Below are 19,195 nucleotides of genomic sequence, written 5' to 3'. Positions count from 1 at the left end.
AACGATTTGCTGAGGATGCTGCCTCCTCCCTCAAAATGCTACCACGCTCCCACAGCTCACCACAAACCAGCAGAGGGGAACTCCTGTGCTCATGGGAGCCAAGCAAAGAGGCAGGGTTAGAAGAGAGCTCAAAATAAGCAGGGAATTGATCACTTGCACAACCCAGCTTTAAAAAAAATCATGGTACCAATGAAGTTAGTTGACCATCCTTGCACGGCCTTCCTGGAGAAGCCATACTTTGCCATTTAAAAAAAAAAACAAACAACATAAATGAAAGTCAGAAAAATTACCATGTACTTCCAACCCTGAAAGCACGTCTCTAAGTTTGGTACCAATTCAGCATGCCCTCTTCGGCCAAGAGGGGAGAACACAAATCTTACCTCTGCCACGGCAAAGTTTGGCCAGTGAGTTCCAGAAAAGATCTGGGAAATCTTGGAAGTAAACAAAATCAAGGGGAGGTTGTGCTTGCCTGGTGTCTCTGTTCCAAAGGTGTATTGCCACCTGTGAGCTCTGTCCGTCGAGGTGAGAAGGCTTTCCCTGGCTCAAGGGACCGACCGTGTGTTCCTGCACTATATTCTTAATGCTGCCAATCGAGCTGCCGCAGCCTTGAGAGGCAGGTTAGGTTTGCTCCAACAAAACAGTAGGAGAAGCAGCATGATGGGAAGGGGAAGAGGATGGGCAAATGACTGCCCATTTAATTCTGTCTCTAATTACAATCTTAAGTGCTATCAATGTATTTGAGAAGGGTATTTAGTGTAGGATTCCTCAACTCAACATCAAGAACTGCTTTCCAATTTGTTTCCCTCTTAGATCTCCAACTAATGAACTTTCTTACCATCTCCTTCAAACTTCAGTCACTACAACATTAAATTAAACTCACTGAGAAATAGTTTAAGATGGAGGGAATCCAGAAACATTATTCGGCATGGGGCCACAGTGGTGAGGAAACAATGCCCTATGGAGCCATCCCTAAGCAACATGTTTTAACCTTTGCAAGCCTGAAATTTCAGGCGTCTGATAACCCCTGGATCTGAGACAGTGCACAGGAGGAGAGCAGCAAGTCCTGTGGACAGAATTGGGGTGAGGGAGGAGGGAGGCAGCTAACTGGCTCTTCTCAGTTCTATCCAGACTCTCCTCTCATCTTCATGCACACAAAATATAATAAAAACTAATAAGAATAAAAACTAAGCCCATGATGTACAAAAATGTGTCGATAGGGGGAGGAGGAAGGTGTCAGTTACTCAGTTCTGTGTGTCTTATCACCTTCATTAGCTTATAAATTATGCTCCTCTCCATCGCTTCCTTCGGGGAGGAGGGACGATTCTTCTGCAGCCAATCAGCTGGGATGGGTTTTGGTTTAAGCTGCTCTGGATCTTTTGGATAAGAAATGAAGGGAAGGGGAGGAATTCCTCAGAGGGAGAAGGAATAAGAAATTCAGCAGCCACTGGCAGGAGTCACGCAGGCTCCCTGAGACTTCACTTTATGGCGCTGACCCCCACGTCGCCGGCCGCCTCCTCCGACTTTTGACTGAAAAACAAGAAGGTGCACTTCAGTGCGCAGCGACCCCTGAGTCAGAGCATCAACGCGGCAGGAGTTCAGGTGGATTACACACACACATCCAGACAGCAGGAGGGCAGCGGTGACGGATCAGCTTCCTGCCACTGCAGGAAGGACGTAAGGCAGACAGGCACACCATGAAGGAAGGAGGAGAGACAGATACACCATGAAGTTCAGCCCTTCGAGCTGGGGATGACCTGATCTCCCAATCTGCTGAATGCTTCACTCCCATGAGAGGCAGCAGGTGCCACGGGGCTCGGCATCCGGGAAAACGAGGCCTCAGGCTCCCTTGGCTTTGTGCAGAATGGAAGGAGAGCCCCCCGCCCCCCTACCAGGGCTCTCTTGCTAACCTGACTCCGTTCCCAGCCTCAGGCCAGCAAACCCACCGTTCTCTTTTAAAGCAGCCAAATACCTTATTGCCCTCACGGATGTGGGGCTCTTCATCCAGCGCAGGCTGAGGGGAAGCAGCAAGGAGAGAGAGGCAGAGGTAAGCAAGAACAAAAGCATCGCAGACTCTCAGGGTGAGGGACAAAACAAAGAGCAAGCTGGGAGCTCTACTAACAACCACCGTGACGCTACAACAAGACAAGGAGGAGATGGGGGATCAGTAAGAAGCCACAGGCACATGCAAAGGGAGAGAACCCCTGGCAGAGGGCCCTCTTTCAGCAGCCAGCCTGGCTCAAGAGGGTAAGATTTGACTAATGGTAACTAAGATAGCTAAAATTAAGAGGGGGAACACTGACCAGGACTCTTGACAGAGTCAGTTCCTGAACCTTTCACTTACTAGGTAAGTACACTAAAAGGAGAAGACCCATGTAATAAAGCTAATAAATAGCCCCCAAAGCCTGCAGTTAGAATTGAGTTTCCATTCCTTTCACATCAGAAAGGCTAGATACCTTTCTGGGACAAGCTGAGCCGAGAAGTCCTAACGAACAAAACAACCTGGATAAATTTCTCTTGAAAGAGATAAGCCTTTCCTCCTCCTTGGACGCCTCCATCCTCCCTCCTTGACAGGGCAGACGACCTCTGTCTCATACTACTGCTTAGTTTGTAATTTCTGTAGTGCAGGGATGTTCTACCTCTCATTCAGATTCTCTGTGACTGGTTGTTAGATGCTTCACTAGTTCAGCTACTGGGTATATAGAGATGCTTCTTCACTGTGAGCACAGTCAAGTACTGAAATAGGTTGCCAAGGGAGGTTGTGCAGTCCTCCTCCTTGGAGGTTTTCAAGACATGACTGGATAAAACCCTGAGCAACCTGGTCTGACCTCATAGCTAATCCTACTTAGAGCAGGAGGTTAGACTAGACACTTCCTGAAGTCCAACCTGAATTGGCCCAGGACCCTAAGCTGCTAGCTGCTGAAAGGTCAGCCACAAGGAGTCATCTAGTCATCAGAGAATTCTGATTTCTGCTGTGAGACTACTTATATTTCTACTTCTTTCTGTTGCACATTGAGTCCCAAGGTGAGTTCAAGGGTATGAGGGGCTAACGCTTGTGCTTGAGTGCCCTTCCTCCAGCAGATGAAACCAGGCTGCCAACAGCTAGGACAGACACGATGCTTTCCTCGCTTACCAATGGTTGCAGGGCAGTAGGTGTCAGTGGCGCTGCGGCTGTTGAGGTGCCCTCGTCCCCAGCTGGTGGGCCTCCAGCTGCCATCCCAGGGGGAACACCATCCTCTCGTTTCGTAACAGCTCCCTTCTTGGTTGACTGCATCTTGATCTGCTGTGGCTTGGAGTTCATTGGCGAGTTATTGGTGGTCTGGAGTAACTGCAAATTACAAAGGGAGAGGCCAAAATCAGCATTAAAATAGCTAGGCCAGTATGTCAAGGTTCAACGCTGCTTTTTAACAAACAGCTTTGAGAGCATTGACACCAACAGCCACTGGGAGAAGAATGCAGCAGCAGCTGCTCAAAGAAATCTAGGCCCCTGAGCTGCCCTCAAGAACCCTCACAGGGTGGAAAGGGCCACTTGGCTGAGGTGACGGTTAGCCTTCCTCAATAAGACTCAAAGGGACCAGCTACAAGCTGTCAGAAAGAGACCAAGCTGTCAGAACCAGAGGCATCTGTCTCACCCCCCGCCTTCGCATTCCCTCATTCACACCAGCTAAGACCCACTCCACGACAAAGCACGTTGGTCATCTGCAACCCACGTCAGGGCTGACGTTTGTGATCAAAGGACGGCCTCTTCCCTCGGTTTCCCAGAGCTATCTGGATTCTCCCGCTGGCTTCTCAGTGCCAAAAGTAGCTAATGGGCAAAAAAACCCAAAGTCGGACTCTTCAGCCTTTACCTTAGTGATGGTACCCACAGCTTTGGTGCGGCCTTCGCGGAAGACCAGCCGCTGGTCTATATGCAAATATTCCGGGGTTTTGATGAAGCGAAAGTGCACGGTGGCTTTGTCCCCCGTCCGCAGGCAGTCCTTGTCCATGCTGAGAATCGTGGCCGTCTGACGGATGCTGCCACAATGCACTGCGAACGTTAACGCACAAAGGCTTTCAACAGCCAGTGCCATTAGTGGAACAAGCTTCAGACAGACATCTAAGGTGGCTCTCGCCACCCTACGGCTAACAGCGCTGGGTTTGGAATGTAAAAATCTACTGTGTGCCAAAGACTATGCAGGTCACACGGCTGCCTTTGTTCAGTCCTCAAAAAGAAGCTTCAGCAAATCAGTCCTCATATAAGCTACAACGGTTGCCTTCGAACTGAGACTTTCCTGAAGCATCCTCAAGAGAATCCTACACGCTAAGCAGCCAGGCTAGAGGGCAGGACCTAAAATGAGTCTCTCAGTCAGCATCTGAAGCTGGAGAATCTTTGCACACCGTGGAGATCTGGCTCAGGCAGGCTCCAAGTACACTTGGAGTCACACATCTCCTTTTTACCTACAGCCTTCCCCACTCTTCTCTTGTCAGCTCCCTCACCTCCCTCTAATGCATTGCTGGGAAAGGTCAAACCAGGAACTACGGCTTATATTCAGGCTCACAGAGCCATCAGGAGAAAAATGATCTCAGGCTAGGGCTGATATAAACTGTTACCACTAGGAAACAAAGATGAGACAGCACTGAGACACTTACCCATGGCCTGATATCGTGGGCTGATGGTGGTGGGGTGATGGAGCACCAGAATCTCTGCTTCAAACTCCCACGATGCTTGTGGATTCAGGCGGGGTGACACCATTACCATGCCTTTCCGGATGGAAGAGCGCTTGATCTGAAAAGCACAGACACAAAAAAACCTTAGCGTGATTCTCCAGGGAAGAAATTTGCTTCTCTGGCTGACTGCATCCAGAAGGATCCTAAGGGATTTCACAGATATTAGCTTGTGCTCACCAAAAGGCAAAGCCAGAGCTGTTTAGCAGTATGTAACGATGTCATGCAAAGGTTGCAAAAACCAAGTTCAGCTGAAGTTTCTAAAGAAGCTTTAGTTATAGTGCTGGGAATGCTGGACACTGGCACAGAAGTTTTAACTCACTGATCCTTTAAAAGCAAAACACACATCCCGGTTGCACATTACCCAAGCAGATGATCTCTCCAAAAGCATGATGTCTGTTAACACAAAATGATAAGACTGAACACACGAAGTTTGGTATAGCTTAAACTATATCCCCTTAAAATCAGTGCAGCTTCTATTGACAGAAACCTTTCGCCAGAGGAATCACATCACATTTTGCTGATTTTTAAACCCCAAATCATGCAGCTGGTCCTACAGCTTGAGAGGAACATAAAACACCCTGCCTAGACCACTACTGCAGTTACAGCAAAAGAGGAGACTTTTCTTGCAATGCCTCCGCTTTGTTACACGTCTCCCAACACCGGTCCTCATCACCTTGGGTCCCACTGCTCTTACCTGGTAGCTGTCAGGTGGAGCAACTGGGACATAAGACCCACGGAGGTTCTGTGGGATTTTAATGCGCTGTGAAATGAGGCAGCTGAGGTTTGCAGAAGCAGTCTGGGTGCAGCCGAACTCCAAGAGCACTCTAAAACAAGGAGAGTGGTTCCTGTTCTGGGAGCCCAGAGCAGATCATCTCACCTTTTTCAAAGCAAAGGAGGCAGTCTGCCCTCCCCGCACTTCTTTGACAGGCATTCTCTTGCGGTGGATGGACTTGACAGCAATAGGTAGGAAGTTGCCCAGGGGATCTGGCCCCAGCAGCAGGGTGTCATTTAGCTTGATTAGGCCTCTCAGTGTCGTGCCAGACACAACTGTTCCTACACCCTATGCCAAAAAAAGGAAAAAACAGTAATTGGGGTTACTCCACCATGCTAGCAGAAGAGCTCTAGAACTCCCCTCTCTAGGGAAGATGCCTTCTTCAACCTGAAAGAGGGAGCAGAAAATTCTTCTAAATACCAGCCCCCTTACCGGGACAGAGTAAGTATCATCTATCTGGAATTCTGCTGGCTCTTCTTCCCTGTAACTGGTCCGTGGAGACAAAAGATTAAGAAACATCTTCAGCAAATCTAGGTTCTCCCCGGTGACATTTGAAATCTGGAAAATCGGGCACATCCTGTAAAGGAGAACGGATGAAAATGGGAGTTAGTTCACCTCCCTGCCTGGAATTCCACGTGTACGGAGACATCCAAAATCTTGGGACCGAATTCAATACATGGTGCTAGGAAGGGAGAGCCCAGCAAGCAGTCAGATGCACAACACCCCGTGTTTGAAAACCTGCAACATTGCCTCTGCCTGCTAATGACATTCAGGAATAGGTGTAAGGTTCCAGGACTGAAGGAAGCCGAATACCCTGCCACCTTCTGCAGGCTGCCCAGAAGCAGCCTCTCATTTCTGTCTCAGAGAGGGGAACACAAGCATGTCAATCTCAGAATCAACACATTCTTATGGAATCAACACACCACATGGCAGATGCAACCTTCACACATCTAGACAATTCTTTCTGAATCTTCTCACCCCGTCTCCAAATAGGATCGAAAGAGAAATGACTCTCTTCTACTCCCATTACCTCTCTGAGCTGAAGTTGGAGGCTGTTACAATGACATCATCCTTGCTCTGAACCAGCACGGGAATCTTCCTGCACCCTGGGGACTTCAGCAGTCGCTGTAACAGCTTCAGGGTTTCTTAAAGGGTGAAACGAATATTGTTAGGGCAGCATCTCCTGTCTTTACAAATCGCTTTTGCGGGGTCTCTCCCCGAAGGGAGACTGGTGCTTTCGCCACAAATAGACAGGAGAAGATGGCTAAAGGTGCGTGAGTGAGACTGAGTTTGCTGCAGCCCAGGTGGGACTTAGGAGCCGTTCCATCTTCCATTTCATGCCAGCTCGCCTGCTGCCAAGTGACACCATACATGAACAGACATATGTGTATGCTTCTGCAAGTGCAATGCTGTGAAGTAGGTGTTTTATAGCTGTCTATTAAGTAGCTTTAAGCAGTTACAAGATATTTTCTCTTCCTACAAGGGATTTTTCATACTGAATTCATTGAAAACCAGCAGCACTCAGGAACTGAAATATTTGAGAATACATGAATCAGAAATCAAGTCTGACCAAACAAACCTCAACACACTTTCCCTGGCAATCAACCTCCCCTAGAAGTTTAGAGAAGCATGAAAGAGGTAAAGATCACCATCAGAGACTAGGACAGCGTAGGTGGACCAGATCCAGAAATAAGTATTTCGGGACAAATCTCATGGCTCCCAACTTTGATCTTTTGCCTCTTTTTATTTTCTAAGCCTCCTATCTATCAGCCAGCAGGGGCATTATCTGATGCACTAGCATCAGCCTCCTGCAAAGTGGAAATAATGAGGAAAAAAAAGGCTAGTAAGGACTTAAAAGAGCAAATAATTTATATTCCACAATTGTCATCCAATTAGATGTTCTTTGTGAACAAATGATTGCCTATGGGAAAGTAATGTTTTGGATACAGAAACACAAACATCTAATCATGCCATCTGCTCTCCACAGATACACTTGAGCCAAATCTTGTGTCTATTTAATTTAAACACAACACAACACAGGAGTGGCTTCTCCCAAGAGCAGCTCTTCTCTCCTCACCCCGAGCCAAACATTCTCCTTCCTTCCCAGTTATTATCTTATGGTCGGGCCTTACATTTATTTGCCAAACATGTATTATAGAGACATTTAGATTATCTTCCAATGACATGTGCTTCAGGTAAGCACCTGAAACATATTTAGGATATTTACAATAATGGACTAACCACAAACAGTACTGGGAGCATTCACTTTCCTGACTCTTAGGACTGATTACTAAAAAAAAACCAAACCAACATTGCTCCAATTAACCACAGCATGTTCCTGAAGGTGTGAGAAACGCACCAAGAGAATTTTAAAGGTTGGTCACAGCCTGAAAAAATGTCAAGCATAGGTTAAAGGGACACTGCTGGGGTTAGAGGTGCTGCTTTAACTGCTGCTGAGCAAAAAAGTCAATAGTCCCTGCTGCTCACTGCCATCCCTGCTGCTCACTACCATCCCTGCTTGTGTCTAGCCCAGTCCTGCTACCATAGCCCACATACGCAGCTGCTTTGAGCCATGATTTATTAAGTGTTGGTTGGTTGTTCAGACAGAGGAAGGAGTTGCTGCAGTCATGCCAGCATATCTGAGAAGCGCCCAGGTGAGTAGGATCTAAAAAGCCGCTGCCCCTTCACCTAACAGCTGCTGGAGAACAAGTTTAATCACAGCTTAAGATCACTCTCAAACTGCAGGCAAGGAGGAAAGCAGCTTTCAAGAGAAGTTACAGACTTTCCCTCCAGGTTTAAGTACCCAGAGAGAAAGCAAAGCCACAACCCCAACTGTACGTTTTTCCCCTTAGAGCTCAATTAAGCAAAACCCTGTAGCAAACGCTTTTGGGTTGCCCAGCTCAGTCCCCCAACTCGGGTAATTTTGCAATGGTGACTACATGTGAACTGACTGCAAAATGGACAAGGGAAAAGGACAGATTTCTGGAAGGTGTTTAAGACGCAGGCAAAACCAGATAAAGCAGCTTTCCTCCAGCAGTAACTCCTCAACCCAAGCAGAGGACAGCAGCATGTACAGAGGTGAGAAACAGCCCTGGAGAGAGCTTGTAGGACTCACCTTGCAGGATGTTGGCAGGGCACATGTCGATCTTGGTCACCACAACAAAGACGGGAACGTTAAGTGCAAGCGCCAGACCCAAGTGCTCCTTGGTCATTCCAACAATCCCAGCGTTACTGCCAACCTACACCAGGGATACAAGATAGGGTGATGTAAACGTTCCTCCTGCAGTGAGCTGGGTTACAGAGAAGGTCTGGTGTCAGACATGCAGGAGGCTGTGATTAGGTTGTACACGCATCACTGGGACTGTCTGAGCAGGCCCAGCTCATTCCAAATGCTGTTGGACACTGCGTCAGGACTCGTTGCTCCTCAATTCTAGCAAGGTGTTCTGGAGTTTAGAAATCTTTCTGTTTTCAAGAACCATACATCTGAGACAGACAGTCCTGGGGCACTCGCCTCCGAGACCTGGCTAGATATCCACAGTGGCCCCTGCTCTCCACCTCTGGGAGATGCTGCCCCCCTCCACAACCCCACAGGGACCTTGCAATAGGAAAGAAGTTGAGGCTGTTAAGGCTGTGAACAGCCCCACTCCTGCAGGTACCGTACATCTTTCTTGCTACCTACCATAAGCATGCAGAAGTCGGGTAAATGGCCGGTCATGCCAAAGACGGTGGTTTTCAGGTACTTTTCATGACCAGCCAGGTCAATGAAAGTAATGACCTTGGTGGATTTCTCACAGATCTTTGTCCATTCCAAGCTGCCACCGTGGCTGTCGGGCTTGTTCACCACGTTGCCCTCACTGTCGAAGCCCAGAATGTCGTTGCCGACGCTGCTGGTGCGGCCTGACTCGATCTCATGCTTATGGCGGAAGAGCTTTTGCCGAGCAAAGCCTCGGCCATTGTCTAGTTCGCCATGTGTCAAGACACCTAGTAACGTGCTCTTTCCTGCATCCACATTGCCAACCACTGCTACCCTGGAGGGGAAAGGAAAAAGGAACCTGGTAAAATCCGACAGGCGAAGGAACAAAAAAGCAATCAAAAAAACCCCAACCCAAACACCACTGCTCCTGCCAATAACTAGCTTTTTCTCCCTAACCTTCAAACAGAGATTCAAAAATGTTAAGACCTTCACAAGCAGAGCAGAGATTCTTCCACAGTTATTAGTTAACAGCAGAGATCCCAGACTCTAGGGCCTGGGATGTGGAAGACTGTGGAAACATGTCACTGCTGTCCAGAACACAGTCAGCTGAACCTGACATTGCTTGATGCTATACAGAGGATCTCTCTTCCAACACCTAGTCTCTGCAATCCAACCTACACACTGTGGCAACTGAAAAGAAAGACTAAATCCCAACTTGGTCTAGAATACCCCTGCCTTTCTCATTCCTCATGTTGCAATAGCACCGGGTGCTAGGCAGAGCACAGAAATTTAAGTTGCTGTTCCCAGAAAAGGAAAAGCTCAAGCAACAATGGAACATTTTAGGGAAAAACCCTCTCCTACAGCAATCTCCTTCCTTGCCTCTGATCAAGGTGGTTATTGTGGCTGTTGGCAAGTTGAAAATCCATTCCATCCAGGTCTGGGCAGACTCTCAAGTCATGTTACACAAGCTATTATATGTCCATTAAACAGGTGACTTGGATCATCACAGTCTTGGAACAGAATCGAACCCTTAGTCAAAAGTACTGTATTCCAGCAGCGTGCGTATACGCACACACACACAGACACACGTGCACATGTGACTCCCTGCTGGGATTCCAGCCCACAAAAGATCCCCAAACTGCGAAGCTGTCACCCAGACAGCAACAGCCCTCAGCTCAACACAGGCAAATCTCCACAAACAGTTTGTTCACAAAAGAGAGGAGCAACAACAACAGAAAGGGCGATGTCATTAGCAAGGAGTGGTCAAGCTTTGTGGGGCAGCTACAACACCCAGACTTGAATCAGCGTTGCTGGCTCAGCATCACGGACGGCTCACACGGTAAAAATGCAGCTGGGCTGCTGACTAACCCTGTCTCCACCCGGCTCCTCACCTGACCTCCAGGAAGTCGTTGTCACCCACACGTTTCCGAACAAGGTAGTCGCGCACCTTGCCCCCTGCCTCCTGGTGCTCCCGCAGGAGGATCACGTCTGCTTCAATCTGCTCTGCCATGCTCTTCAATGTGGCATAGGATGCTTCCATGTCTGCCTCGCTCAGACCGTATTCAGTCCCGTCTAGAATGATGTTGAGGAGACAAAGGGCAGTCAGTGAGCACCACCTTGCAACAGCCAGCAGCAATGTCATTCTGCCCGGGACTTTCACACCGATCGGGATTTATACGTTGACTGGAGATGTCAGACATGTAAACAGAGTAAGCACCCTTTGCCCTAAACAATAAAGGACGGTCTTCGCTCTAGGCCTTAACAGGTACTAGAAAAGCACCATCTTTCATCTAGAAGAGTTTTCTTCACAATTTCTACAAGCAAATACTTAGGGATTGGCAAAAAAGACACATTTCTGTCTAATTCCCTTCCTTCGCATGCTGAAGGTACTTTGCGTGCAATTTCCTTCCGTCAGATAAAACATCTCCTCTCACATTGCAATAAAGGGAAAAGCATTCACAAAAGGAAAGCTCTGACTGAAATATCACCACAATTAACTAGTGAATGTGGGACTAATTTAAACAACCAGCTTATTTTATAAAACCACATCCCAAGTGCACATTTTCTGCAAGTCTGGCCTGCACAGCAATTTCTTTAGCCCCCACGTACTCCAGTTAAAACAATGTTTTTGGCATGTCTTGCTGCCTTCGTCCTGGCACTTGAAATAAATGCTGACTGCACATGGGGCCAGAAAAAAACAAGGAGGCACTGCTGCCTCCGAACAGCCCACCCAAGCAAAGAGCTGACAGTCAGAGCAAGACAGTGGCAACTACCTAGACAGTTTAAAGGCCACCACAGCTCTCAACTTCTCTCCTAACCCAGGTGCTGAGAAGCTGCAGAGATTTTAGGCCAGAATCTCCTCTGTGGGTAAAAAAAACCAAACACAACAAACAAAGGTGGGGAGCCACAAAGCACCTGGATGACCAAAGCTATTGCTGTGTGTGCATTCACATTCATGGCTGACTCATCAGCTGGTGAGCAGTAACTGCAGTTTGCTGATGCACTTTAACTACCGCCCAGCTCTAGGACAAGTAGAGTTGCTGCAGGATTTCCAGCCTAGCTCATAAGCTGCCTGGGAAGCTGTTGAGACAGTGGGGAAAACAAGAAGCACCGTGACTGGGGTCTTGGGTCACAGAAGGGGAATGAGGGGACAGGAGAGGATAAAAGCCAAAGGAGAAAGGGAAGGGTCACTACTGGTGAAGCAGGGAGCTTCCTGGCAATCTACACTCACTTCTCAGTCATCAGAGTTGGGTATCCACGATGATCAAAATCACAGACACTCCAAGCGAATGAGAAGGAGCAACAGTGGCAGTGATATCAAGATTTTTTTTTTTTTCTGTTGGCTATTGCTCTCAATTTACAGAAAAGATCCCCATCTTCCTTGACTATGTACCAACCCAAAATGAAGTCAGAAGTTTTAGTTCATATTTTAAGAATCAAATGTCTACTTCTAAGGATGTCATTGTAACAACCACCAGTTAACACCTTTACGAGGTATCCTAGAAGAAAAAGCAGTTACTAGCCTGACTAGCTAGATCTCTGCTGCAGATGAGGTTATCCCAAACACTGAGGATTCAGACTATACCTGGGAAGCTCTTTTGGAAGAAAGAGCATTATCCCTGTGATACTGGCTGCGTGATCACTGGCCATCTAATCCTGGCTTTTCTCCTATGTTGGTGGCTTCGCAAGACACCAAGAAAACCCAAAAAGCACAAGCTCAAAAAGCACACACTTCTAAGGTAGGACAACTCTCTCCCTCCACTATCTCAGCCAATCCTGGCACTGACAATCAGGATTTTGTACTCTTCCTCAGACGTAGTAACTAGGAGAACGTCTGATCATAACAACTTGATATCCAGCAGATAACAAACATATTTGAAACATGCCTTTAGCCTTATGATAGCCACAGATAATATTTTTGCATTCACAAATTTCAATTTCAAAGCAAGGCTATGTTCAATATTATTTTACCAGAATCAGATGCAAATATTCAAATTGTGAAAAAGAACAGAAAGGTAAACCATGCTAAATGCTAAAATCTGCAAAGGCAAATAACTGCAGTCAGGCCCAAGTTAATGTGACAATAAAGGCCTCACGATGAGAAACGGAAAACCTTTCCCTCCATAGTACAGATGCCCACTGACAAAGTCAGCAGCATTTATTCCTGTGGGGTAAAAATATTGTTATTTACGATGGAGAAGTGAACAAAACCAGACGGAACAAGACCTCCATCAGACATTGAGGATGTCTGTACTAAAACTGTTACTATAATTTCAGATCCTTTGTCTTTCCTTGGTGTGCCCAGACAACTTACGCCTTATTTCCAAAATGGAACTTGTATGATTTTATACAAAAAGTATGTTTAGCTTCACTACATAAGACAGTTGCTGGCAGGAATAGAATAAAAGAATCCGTCCCACATGTTCTGCTATACTTTATGGAGGTTTCCAAGGTATCCCGGAGAAGTAAGTACTACCTTCAGCAGCAGTTCACTTAAGGTGAACTAGGTTTTCCTTACAATTTTAATGTTTTTTGTTGTTTCCCTGAGGAAGCTATACTCACCTGATCCTTGACCAATGACATAGATGGTCTCCCCACAACCCTCATCAATTCTCTCTGACATCTGCCGGAGCAAACTGTCATACTGCTCTGAAGTTGGACTCACCATCACCAGCTGGAAGAAAGATTAAATATCCATTTGCAGATGTCAAGCAAACAATTTCAAAACTAGCTTCAGTTATAAGGACAATCAATCCATGTGCTTTATTGAAAGAGAAGGGCTCTTTTCCAAGGACCACTTTCTGGTGGTTTGGTTTTGGGTTGGTTTGTTGTTTTTTTTTTTTTAAATTTTAAAAAACCAGCTTTGCTGACAGCTATTTCCTTGTGACACTGTATAAGGTTATTTGTCTGACCTCCGAGTTCACGTTGGAAGATAGACTTCAGAGCAAGGAAGAATACCAAGCATCTCATTTTGAAGTAACCAGCGTTTAAAAGCCACATTTAAGTGAACATCCCACTTCTACTTCTGTGTAATACATGTTTCCATGTATTCCAAGGAAAATAGAAAAGGGGACAAGATATTTTCTCCAAAGAAACTCCTCAGCTGTGTACTCCACAGTCTCTGCTGCACAGTGCTGCTGCTCCCCCCCCAAAACAGGATGGGACAGCCAGAGGAAGCCAGCCAGACCTCACTGCAGAGCCCACCTAGACACCAGAACCTAGAGTATCTCATAAGTCCTTCACATATTTGATCTCCCCCTTTGTTTTCTGAGGGCACAGAGGGGAAGGAGAGAACACAAATAAGCATTATTTTCAAACTCCTAACAAAACTTTGGGTACTTCACGCTACGGTGCTGAGAGGCAGACACACAAAGCAGTTTGTACAAGCATATTTGGATGTTTCACCAGGGGAGAGCTGCAGTTTTGCAAGCCAGCAGCTGCGTTACCAACAAGCTTTGACTGCAGTCATTGCAACAACCACAGCTTCCTTTGTCCTTCCCTGCAAGAGGCGTCAAGAGAAGGAAAAAGCGGACACAAACAAATCAGAAAATGAAGACAAGACGACAGTGCTTCAGGAAAGATTTTTGTTAGAACAGAATGGTGTAGCACCATTTCTGGCAAAAACCTGCGTCGCTCACACAGTACAGCTGAGGACGCTCGCAGAGTGGCCACAATGGTGGCGTGGCAGCGGCAGACCAAGGAGACCTTCATCACCCACTCAGGATGGATTGGCTGCCTGCTCTCTGGCTACCTCCATGGCTACAGATCTGTTGGTGGCCGAGCATCCTGGTACAGTGGCTCACTAGCTGATGCAAATGAGATACGCATTTCTGTTAAAAAGGCACTTTTAGTAAGAGTTGTAAAGGCTATCACCTACCAACAGCCCTATGGGTAGGCATGCCTGTGCCACACTACAATGAAACCCATACTTCCACTAGCTGTCCTTACATACACGTTCCAAAACCACGCCCAGAAAGATGTACTTCCCTTCACTACGCACTCAGGCCAGTCTCAAATTTGTGCTAGATTTGCCTGAAACATATGGTTTACAGCAGTCCACAGTGATTACATCTTCCAGCCTGCCCAACATTCTCTACTAACACAGCCTGACTCGCTAGCACAGCCCACACAATGTGTATTCAAGGAGGAACTACCTTCACCACCTACTAGTACTACTACATAGTAGCTGATGGAGACCTTTATTAGAAATCTAGAGTGTAAGGGAACCCAAAACCTCACAAATAATGCTTAAGCAGCTTTCAAAACTATAGCAACGCACGCATCTGGAAAACTCAAGCACAGACAGCAAGCGCTGGTTAGAAGGTTTAAGGCAGCCAAAGCAACGCTTTCCTCAAACGTTAAGGGTCACACAGAGCATGTACGTGTCTGCAAGGGCCAGAGAGCTACAAGAGAGAGAGACAAGCACCTTCACATGCCTCTTTCAGACACATGCCCTACCTAAGCCTTTTAACTACTTGGCATTGTCTGCAAAGGGTAGCAAAGCACCCTGATCTGGAAGGCTACATAGTCTTTCTATTTCGTGCTACAAAGGACTGAGTTTTGCCTTTATTAGTTGTTCTTTCGGTTTTGTTTTCTTCTTAAAGGAGACCACTGGATGTAAATGCATCGAGAGGGAAACCAGCAACTGTTCAGAGGCTTGATTGGGATAGGAATGGAAGGCTGTGTGTTGACGTGTGGGGCTTGTTTTGCCCAGCAAGCTCTTTCCAGAATTCCTGGGAGCACAGTAGACAGGCTCACTGTTCAGGCTGGTGCACCAGCACAGGTCAGGGACTCGGGAAGATCTATTAAACAGGCTGTCATACACATACAGATCAATAACACAACAGGGGCCACCAGCGCAGAGGCACACTAGCTTCTGTTTCTTCAAGTCTCATCACCAGCTTCATTTTTTTTTACGAGTTCAAATGCTTCAGCAGTGCGAGTGGCCAGGGCGTTGTCTAAAGCACCAGGGGACATTTCAGCTGAGCAGCTCGCTGTAGCCTTTCTTCATGGTACCAGGCAGGGGGGCTGGGGGCTCAAACAGCATGGTACTCACACACATCAGCTGAAAACACTGTTCCCCAGCCCTGCTGCTTTCACTGCCATGCAAAGGTGCTGCTGAAGGTTGTTCCAGTGATAGACTGCCTCCAAAGCCTACCCTGGGGCCAACGAAGCTTACAGCTGATATGATATAGCGGCATGTCAAGAGAAGGACACGTAGAACAAATAGCAGCTTTCACGGATCACACCTTCCAATGCTGTTCAGTATTTCTAACAGCGACTTCTGCAGCCCGCAGCCCCCAGCCAGGTCTGCAGTTCCCTAGGTCACTGCAAGACTTTACTTGCTGTTTTGAAGATCTCTTTAGCTAGCTTCCTGGACAGAGGGAGCCTGTTCTTTGCCATCTCCTTGGTTGGAGAGAGAGCCTCCACCTTGGCCTCTCTGCTTTTTCTGCTTTTCACCTCTGAGCAATCCCCTCCATGCTTGCACTACGTGTTCGTGTTTTCCAGAGGTCTTCGCAAAGTCAAAAATTTTCCACTTCTGTTGTTTCCATTTTACCAGGCGTTGGGCAGTTAACAGTGGAAGCCATGTGGGTCTAGCAACCACACATTTCCTATAGGGCCAAAAAAAAGTAACAACCGGTTATTGTTTCATTCTCATGGCAGCAGAAGAGATGTAACTTACAAGTTTGAGATGCCATCTCTAAAGTCCCTTCCCAGTCTCTGGGGAGAGGTGGCTTTCCCCACCTTTCCTCTGATCAGTTTTAGGATTAACATACACCAGAGGTGGGTAATAGCTACAGTTGTCTGAGCTTACTCCAGGGGACAAGTTGGACTCTGCCATTCTGCACTGCCCAACAGCAAGCAAGAGGCCATAGTATTAATTAACAGCAATTTCAAGACATCGGTGAGATTGAGTTCCGGTTGCATCAGCACCATTACAGGCAGTTCTTACAAAAGAAGCATCCCACATCCATGAGACTGACAAACTATAAAGATTAAGGGCAAACCAAATACCATGTGGTACATAGTGCTGCTCTTTACTGGAATAACACAGCCTGCCATTTTGCATGGCTGGAAGGCCACCACCAGCTGCGGGGAAGTCAGGGGAAAGGCACCTTCCGTAATGTCACATTTTGCTCTCTGTTTCCTGTGGCCATACATACTCAAGTGCTATCGATGTTCTGTGGTCAATAAAGGTATCAGCTTCACCAATAGCTTTGTGTGATGTGATTTTAATCTGAAAGATGATTACTACTGAAGGGAAAACAAACACCCATTCGGATCGACACGATAATGAATGAGTGCTGACAAATGGAACTGTTTGCTTGACCAGATGACAAAGTGCACTTGATAACTGAATCCCAAAGTGTTCCTCTCTAAAAAGAGCACACCTTTCAACGAACACACTGGGAGAAAAGTATGCAACACAGTGAGGGGGTGGGTCACACCAGGACTGAGGCAGCAACTGGCAAACAAATTGACTGCAGTGGAAATCACCATTTTAAGCAGGAATTGCAGGGCAGGAATTCAATTTGGAAGACAAAAAAGGTGGGGGGATGGGGGGGGGCAGGTTAGCTACTGCATTCTCACCGTATGGGACTGCTGTTTTGAGCGCATAGCAGGAGACTAACTTGGAGAGCTGGGGCAGAGCTCATAGTCTTGGCTTTCATCTGAGATGGGGATGAATGAAAGGTCTAGCGAAAAGATAGCAGGTGTACACTGCTGTACAGAAAAGTAAAAAAGGTGAAAAAAATGCTTACCTATCACCTCCATAGTGCCTGCGGATTTCTAGGAATGGAAGACAGGCTGACAACACAAATGGAGGCTGTGGGAGAAAAGCATTCCTCTCTCTTCGTCAGAGTTTTGGTCAGGTTCCTGGCTGTCAAGAATCTGTGACACAGCCCTCGGCGTCATCCTGGGCCCTCTTCCACTTCAGCCACGTCCAAGACAAAGCACAGATCGATATTGGCATCCTGTAGCAAAATCTCGTCCAGCTCATTAAGGTGTGAAGAGGTGGCTCAATAAATATTGCAGGTTTGATTTCTGTTCTTTACTATCTTAAAGACCTATTCATAACATTCATTTTAATACAGTACCACATTGTAAAATATCCAGTCATCCCCTCAAAAACAAATGTTTCCACATCCTCACACCACAATTCCTCTCCCTCCATTTCTCCACAGACAGCAAGAAAATCCAGGACTTTGGAACAACACCAGCTGGAAGCATGAAGAGGAGGGATGGCAGAAAAACAGAGGGAACTACGCTGACTTCTGGATCACATAATTACAAGCAGACCGAACCAAGTTGTCAGGAGACTTCAGAGTGGGAGATGTCATCACAATACATCAAACCGTTGGCAGCAAAAGGTATACGGTTAAAGAGATCAGCCAACAGGGAAAAAATAGAAGACAGTGTAGAAAGACAGCTGATGTAGTCTGTGGCGGGCTCTGGCACACATGTATTACTACAATACACCTTCCTGCAAGATGGAAGTGAGAACGGATCGTGACAGGAATAAGACCACCACAGTTTTGTCACTCTGATCCTAGAAAGGAACGGCATAAGGCGAACAAACCTTTTTGTGTTGACTCAACCCGGTTTGCAAGAGCAAGGCACCCTTGTCGCTGAGCCCTCGTGCTCCAAAGTTACGAGCTCTGACCTGCTTTTAAGATTGCGAAGAAAGCCCCAGGAACTAGTACGACTGGCAGCAGAGATAACCACAGACAACCAGCGCAGAGGAAGAACGTTAGCAAAACGTTAAAGCAGCCGTCGGCTTCAAGCTTGTTGCTTGAGAGAATGCAACACCCGCTGCGAGTGCTTCCCCAGGGAGCCGAGGAGGGGAAGGAGCCGGGCGGACAAGCCTAGCAGCACTCTCCTTTCCCGGCCAGGACACACAGCTCACCCTCAGCTCTTCGTAGCTCAACTTTACTGCGCTTCTCCCGGCCGCCGCCTCCCCGCGGCACGGCGGGCTCTGCCGCCCGGCCTTCAGCGCCCGGCCGGGTGATGCTGGGGCGAGGGGGAACCCCCGGGACCCAACTCCATCCCGCGGGGAAGCCTCCCGGGGTGACACCCCCGCCCCGGCGGAGGCGGGCAGGCCCGCAGCCCCTCACTCTCCTATGGGAAACGGCTGGCCCCGGCTGTCGGGTCGGGTCGGGTCGGGCCGCCCCTCTCCGGCCGGGCCGCGGAGGGAGGGTGCGGGGGGCAACCCCACAGGCAATGCAGCCGCCAGGGAGCGGGACCTGTCGGGGGCTGATGGCGCTCGCCGCCGCCCGCCCCTCCGCTGGGCCTACCTTACTGGTGAGGTCGATCTCGGGCTCGCCGTTGAGCGCCTCGCCGTCCTCGGCGTCGAAGGCGCCGCGGAGGGGACAGGCGGCAGCCGCCACGCGAGGCCCCCCACCCGGGGAGCCGGGCTCCGGGGCGAACATACAGGCCGGCACCGGGGAGCCCCCCATCGGGGATCGGCTCCGCTCCGCCGCCGCCATCTTCCCTGCCCCGGCCCTCCTTCCCCACCCCCTCCCCTC

The 19,195-nt window shown here is 48.0% G+C and overlaps 1 protein-coding gene across 2 annotated transcripts; it reads right to left on the bottom strand.

Annotated features, from left to right (window-relative positions):
* Positions 1–246: 246 nt before the first annotated feature.
* Positions 247–19,156, bottom strand: GTPBP1 (GTP binding protein 1). Of its 2 annotated transcripts, XM_086469166.1 has the most exons (13): positions 18,965–19,156; positions 13,233–13,344; positions 10,562–10,742; positions 9,156–9,504; positions 8,592–8,715; positions 6,507–6,621; positions 5,909–6,053; positions 5,582–5,764; positions 4,627–4,762; positions 3,846–4,024; positions 3,131–3,325; positions 1,970–2,011; positions 247–1,527 (listed from the first exon to the last, which is right to left on the bottom strand). In XM_086469166.1, the coding sequence occupies exons 1-13, from the start codon at positions 19,154–19,156 to the stop codon at positions 1,435–1,437; spliced, it is 2,046 nt and encodes a 681-aa protein (XP_086325292.1). In that variant the 3' UTR covers positions 247–1,434. The 2 variants fall into 2 exon arrangements, with proteins under 2 accessions (XP_086325292.1, XP_086325301.1); XM_086469175.1 differs by lacking the exon at positions 1,970–2,011.
* Between the last annotated feature and the right edge of the window lie 39 nt (positions 19,157–19,195).

This window comes from Leptosomus discolor, chromosome 1 (genome assembly GCF_034619465.1).
Source record: "Leptosomus discolor isolate bLepDis1 chromosome 1, bLepDis1.hap2, whole genome shotgun sequence".
NCBI lineage: Eukaryota > Metazoa > Chordata > Aves > Leptosomiformes > Leptosomidae > Leptosomus > Leptosomus discolor.
The sequence above is the reverse complement of the archived record's forward strand: the minus strand, read 5'-3'. Positions and strand labels throughout refer to the sequence as shown.

Coding starts and splice junctions, on each gene's coding strand:
- GTPBP1 (XM_086469166.1), bottom strand. CDS start 19,156: ATGGCGGCGGCGGAGCGGAGCCGATCCCCGATGGGGGGCTCCCCGGTG. Junction 8,716..9,155: donor CCGACTTCTGCATGCTTATG/GTAGGTAGCAAG, acceptor TCCCTGGTGTAG/GTTGGCAGTAACGCTGGGAT. Junction 6,622..8,591: donor CCCTGCCAACATCCTGCAAG/GTGAGTCCTACA, acceptor TCACCCTTTAAG/AAACCCTGAAGCTGTTACAG.